General features: G+C 36.7%; 1 protein-coding gene across 1 annotated transcript; it reads left to right on the top strand.

Moving 5' to 3' along the window:
- Nucleotides 1–287: 287 nt before the first annotated feature.
- LOC131875029 (UDP-glycosyltransferase 1-like) lies at nt 288–812 on the top strand. The gene has a single exon (XM_059219032.1). The coding sequence runs from the start codon at nt 288–290 to the stop codon at nt 810–812; it is 525 nt and encodes a 174-aa protein (XP_059075015.1).
- The last annotated feature ends 5556 nt before the right edge of the window (nt 813–6368 follow it).

Raw genomic sequence — 6368 nt, 5'->3', positions numbered from 1 at the left:
ATTACGTCTTTCAAACAGCTTAATCTCATATTAGAATTCTTGATTTCATAATATTAAATCACTAAATGTTCTATAGTGATAATGGTGGTATTATTGGTCACAATCATTCGTTTAGGGGTATTTGCATTGAATGCATAATGGAATACTTCCCGTAAAGCTGCATCAGATCGAGCTCCATTAGAGAGATCAATTGTAAGCTTAGACGCCTCTAGCTTACACATCCTGTAAATGAATGGCTGGATTCCAAACAGGCGCGGTCGGTTATCTATGTTTCCTTCGGCAGCTTCATGACCGTGGAAAGATCTAGGGTAAGGGAAATAGCAGACGGTCTCATGAAGAGCGGGTGCTGTTTTCTGTGGGCGCTTCGTCCAGATAAAGAGGCGGATCATGTCTCGGAGATGTTGCCGATTGGATTTTTGGAGGAATGTAAAGGGCGGTGGGTAATTGCGCCCTGGTTTAGGCAGGCGGAGGCTCTGAAACATCCTACCGTGGGAGGGTTTTTGAGCCACTGCGGGTGGAATGCCGTCATGGAAAGTGCCTCAGCGGGTGTTCCCATGTTGGGATTTCCTCTTGTAGCGGACCAGGTTTCCAATTGCAGATTCATGGTAAAGGAATGGAAGTTTGGGTTAGGCCTGAAAAATACAAAGGATGGGAATAGGATTATAAGCGCTGAGGAAATAGAGAGCAAGGTGAAAATGTTGATGGAAGGGGAGGGTGTGAGAGTAAGAAGAGCAGCAGAGAGATTTTGGGATGTGGCGGAGGAGGAAGTGAGTAAAGGAGGACGTCTGCAACTAATTTGGAAGTGCTGGTGAATAGGCTGAAAGTAATTTGATAAATCGAATTCCAATAGTATTTTATGCCTCACTTTTAGGCATATTTGTCAAATATTTTTTAGTATCTGCGTGAGTTTTATAGAGCCCTGATCGATTGTTTTGACTTAAATTATACATTGGATTATGACTCTATTTTTTATCCCTCTCTCTGGTGTGGGCGGCTTTACACAGTTGTGTATTCATCAAATTCTTCTTGTTTTACTGGGTACTTGTAGCTATAGTTCCAGCTGCTATTATTGGAATCTCTGTTATTTTCGGGTTTAAATTCAATCTAAATTCAATTGGATCAGTAATTTACCATCTCCTTATTCTTTTTCAGACAAATTAGATGACGACCCCATACAACCTTTGATCGCCTCCGTATCCGTCAAGGCCAATCTGCTTCAAAGCACAACGATCCAGACATGAAGGACTCTAAATGATTTCTGTATCATGAAAAATGTAGTAGTCAGCATTCCAAGCCAAAATTCCTTTCAAATTCCATACAGATCCAAGTGAACCTTCTAAATCAGCTTTTTAATTGTAATATGTTATCAGCTTCCAGCAAATTTCTAGCTAAAATGTCTGAAATTTTGTTTTTTTTAAAATCAAAAACAGGGAAATAAAGGAATAACTGTTTACAGCCATCACAGACAGAGATGAGAGACTTTAACTTGGCCATTGTCTTGCGTATGATCTCAATATCTGTGTCTATTAACTACCAAAGATGGTACCTAAAATGATAATCTAACTTTATCACATCAAACACGAACTAAAGTTGAATGTTCCTGAAACAAAATTGTATTAGTCCTCTGGCATTCGTATTTGATTCTCTAAGTAAATGGAGGATTTTTTTCTTTTTCTCGGAGGGTTTAATACTAAATAGATAGGCTAAAACCATTTGACTGAGTCAGGGATTGGTATCCATTTCATCAAAGTGAGTTCATCCCTAATGATGTTGGGATATTGCACGTAGTAAGACTTGATTTCTAATGAACTCATTTCAAACCATCCGACTCCACCAACAAACCAAGTGTCTATTGTTAGAAAGGATTAATTTTCATTCTACTTCATTTACAAGTGGAGCGTAGTTATTAATTAGAATACAAGAAACTAAATTTCGTAACCTTTGCCAACATCTTCCCTACGCGTGCTAAAATGGACATTTTTTGAATGGGGTATAAACGTCCATAAAAACTTAATGGAAGGGAGATTTTTATTAGATATTGTAGTTGGAAAAGTTTTGATAGACATTATGTGAAATGTGGAAGATAGATAAGGTAGTGTTTGACAAAATGACTCAAAGAAATGTGGTTACATAATTTTATGATTCTAGAACATGTTTAATTTTTTTTTAAAACAACATTACAATATATTAACCAACTACAATTGACAGATGTCAACCCAAATTTACAAATTTTACTATCATCTTATTTTCTTGTACAAACATGGGAGTTCTAGAATAGAAACTTATCAAAACAGATGTTATAGCTACAACTACTATAGTATATATTTATGCAAAATGTGGAAGCATAGAGATTAAATGTGAATTGTTTAAACGAATGCCTCAAAAAGATCTTAGCTCTTTGTTTTTGGCTCCGAAATCTCATAAAAGGAATTATAAATATTTAATTAAATTTGTTGTAATGAGAATTCATTATATAATGAAAAATTTGTAGGGTTATCGAGAAAAAAATAATATACTAGATGAAAACTTGAGTATGATGGTAGATTTAACATAACATTAATTACTAGGAACAAGATGGTCAAAGAAAAAAATGGAAGCATACTTTAATAGACAATCATGGAGATGGTGTTAAAGATGATGCCAACATTTTTTGTTATAGAAGTCTACGCCTAGCCTAGACTGTGAGTGGCAATCTATCTTTCACTTTAAATAAAAAAATTATTCCATGCATAATCAAAGTATAAGATGTTAAAATCCAATATGGAAGGGTAGTTTCAAATGCGTTGAACAATGGCACCTAAATCTTGATTTAAAAATTTTGGTTGGCAAATATTAAGAGAAATTCACAAACTAAAAATAGTATATTCCTTCCACCTTTCATAAATTCATTGTAATCCATTCAACACCATCAATGCTATATTTTGGGTTGTTTAACTCTATTAAAAGTTGTCTTATTATGTGTCTAGTCAACAAGTTTAACTTCTTATAACTCTTTTATGTATCTTATAGATTTTTATATTTTAATATGGGAAGTTTGACTTATAGATGTCAAAAATTTGGATTGAGAATTTTATTGAGCATTTTCTTACATAATTGAACTCAAAATGGTCTATATCCCCATGATTAAGGAACTGTTCATGATCTAGCTAAAAAAATACTACCCAAAACAACCTCTTTCCCGAAAAATAAGTTTTTCTATTCTATAGCCCAAAATTTGTAAGTCTTATGTTCTTTACATTAGGATGAAAGTTTGGAGAACTTTATTAATATAATCAATTTTCATTGTGTCATAAGAAGATAAGTCATGTTAGGTGTCAAGCACAATAAATGTGTTCAAATACTGAAAGACATCAAACAATCTTTGTAGGATAATGTTTGTAGATTTAGTTTTCTTTTTAGTGTATACAATTGAAATGTTTAACTAATATTTGTTCCTTTAATGTTATATTATGACAAGATTCTTGATAGATTTGAAGGTGTGAAATGAATAGAAATAATTTCTTTTAAAAAATTTAAAACGTAACATCAAATCACAGAAACATATATTTAGTCAACTAAAAATTAACAATTCATATCATAATTTCAAATTTTGAAAAGGAGTGGAAATATGGATCATTTTATATTTGAGTAAGTTGTAAAGTGAAAAATACATTCTTTTTCAATAGAAAATGAAAACTAAAGAAACAAAACATGCAAAGTAGCTGCAATAACACGTCATAGAATATTTGTTTAAAACAAAATTTCAGCACCTCTTGCCCTCATCGGTCTTATCATGGTCGATCCACTCGACATTTGATAAATACAAGTTTGGCTTATATTATATTCAGTTTTGGCGTTTTCACAAGAAATTCAGGTGCGCATAAAACTATAGAATATCCGTTTGTTATTTGCAAAAGTGACCGTTGCGATTCACTATGTGTAAAGTTCAAAAGTAAAATAAAAGTCAAACTAGCTTCCTCCGACCACCTACAAGTCTGAAATTCCACTTCTTTACACATCACTTTCTCCTAACAGTTTCAGATCTAAAATATCAAGCTCAGTTGCACCGAAAAAAGCCAACCAGAAATAATGGCAGCTCATGCAGTAGTTGTTCCATTCCCTGGGCGAGGCCATGTAAATCCAATGATGCACCTCGCCACAAAGCTTGCCTCTCAAGGAATCTCCGTTACATTTGTGCTGAATGAGTTATGGCACGAAATCCTTACCCAGAACGATGAGAATCCTTTCACCCAAGCACCAAACTTTCAAACCGCCCTCATTCCAGACTGCGTGGTGGATGAGTCGCAAAGGTGGCCTTTCTTCGCTCTCTTTCTGACATGGAAGCTCATGTGGCTCAACTCCTAACTAATCTCAATCTCTCGGGAACACCGGCAACATGTATCGTGGCCGATGTATTCCTCAGGTGGGCGGTTCCTTTTGCCAAAAGACGCGCTCTCCAGTCTGTTTCGCTGTGTCCAATGTCTATCACAAGTTTTTCCGTCTTTTATCATTTGGACTTGGGTATGTAAGAAAGAAAAACTAGAACTAACTATTACAGTTGCGTGATTGCAGGCTTGGTGGGAAGAGAAAAATGATTGTTTCGTTTTTGTGGTTGCAGGGTTAGACGGGTGGAAAGATTATATTGCCGGGTCGCCTCCGTTACAAGTGACCGACATTCCGGCTCGCCTAATCCCTCCGTTTCCTTTGGGCAATGAAATAGTAGTGTATTGCGAATGTGAGGACAGCAGATAGGATTGTGGCGAATTCGTTTTAAGCCTTGGATTGCGAAGCAGTTGAGACACTGCGCCACAAAAAACCCGTGCATTGTGTGGCTCCTTTAAACATGGGTTAGTCTTCGCAGCTCGACAAGGAGTGCAGTGAATGGCTGGATTCCAAACCGGCGCGGTCGGTCATCTATGTTTCCCTCGGCAGTGTCCATAATGCGGCTAGAACCCAGGTAAGGGAAATGGCAGACGGTCTCATGAAGAGTGGGTGCTATTTTCTCTGGGCTCTTCGTCCAGATAAGGAGGCGAGTCATTTCTCGGAGATGTTACCCCCTGGATTTATAGACGAATGTGAAGGACGGGGCTTAATCGCAGCCTGGTTCAGGCAGGCAGAGGTTCTGAGACATCTTGCAGTGGGAGAGTTTTTGAGCCACTGCGGGTGGAATGCGGTCATAGAAAGTGTGTCAGCGGGTGTTCCCATGTTGGGGTTTCCTCTTGCAGGACTAGTTTGTTAGGTCTCGGAGACAACTGAGAGGGGGTGAATCAATTGTCAAACAATTCAAATAAAAAATAACTTAAATCAACTTAATGCTTAATACTGGTAAACCAGTTTAATATGTCGGTAGATAATTTTAACAGTTAATTACAATATCGGTAAAGATTAATGCATGAAACAAAAGGACAAAGTCATCCACAACACATCATCAATATTTGTACGTGAAAACCTGTAAGGGGAAAAACCATGGTGGGAAACCTTACCCACAATCAGATGATACTACTGCAGATAGAAAGTGTATACAAATGGGGTCTGCACATGCAGAAAAGCCAAGTGCCTAGAGCTCATTGCTCAATCGCAAAATAGGAGTCACATTGACTACAATTGGATGGTTAAATCCAATAAGAATGTACTGCTCAAAATAGCATTTTCATATGCTGGATTCAGTACCAATGTAGTTCTGATTGTCTTCACAAAAACCCTCCTTCAATCTTCAAATGATGTCTGCGTGTATAGCTCTGCTTATTCTCTCATATACCTTCACACAATCCTTTTTTCGCGTTCCACACATGGTCTTACAAATAAGATCTTACATTTATACCATGCCCTAAGACCAATTTTAGTAGGTCGGCTCTACAAGATATTACAATCAAATTAATTTACAAATTAATTAATACCCGATGCAATAACCAATTCACCATGTCGGTTTGATGCATTTACAACAATAATAAATCATCTTCATAGCGTGCCATGCTGATTTGGAAAAGATAAACTTGCCAGTGTAACCTAGACCTATTTGCTAGTAACAGCAAATATGTAAATACGAATATACCAATAAACAAAACTCCAAGACAAGGTGTCCATACGATGTCTTCGACATAACCAAGTGTTTTCCATATCATTCCAAGTGTCGGTGATCATTATATCCTGTCGGTGTACCAAATACCAGTGACTATGCATAAGTCACTTGCTTGCTGGTGAATGTTGCTAATTCTCCAAAGTGCCAGAGTTGATAAGTGTTTAGTAGGTGTTGACATCAATGACAAAACCATACCAAAATACCAACAATCTCCCCCTTTGGCATTGATGGCAACACAAGATGGAAAAACCATCAAAGTGCCAAAACAGAAATGCCAAATACCAAAAACCAAGAATCTCCAAAAAACAAG

This window comes from Cryptomeria japonica, chromosome 4, assembly GCF_030272615.1.
Source record: "Cryptomeria japonica chromosome 4, Sugi_1.0, whole genome shotgun sequence".
In the NCBI taxonomy this organism is placed as follows: Eukaryota; Viridiplantae; Streptophyta; class Pinopsida; order Cupressales; family Cupressaceae; genus Cryptomeria; species Cryptomeria japonica.
Note: the sequence above shows the minus strand (reverse complement) of the source record. Positions and strands in the feature narration are given on the sequence as shown.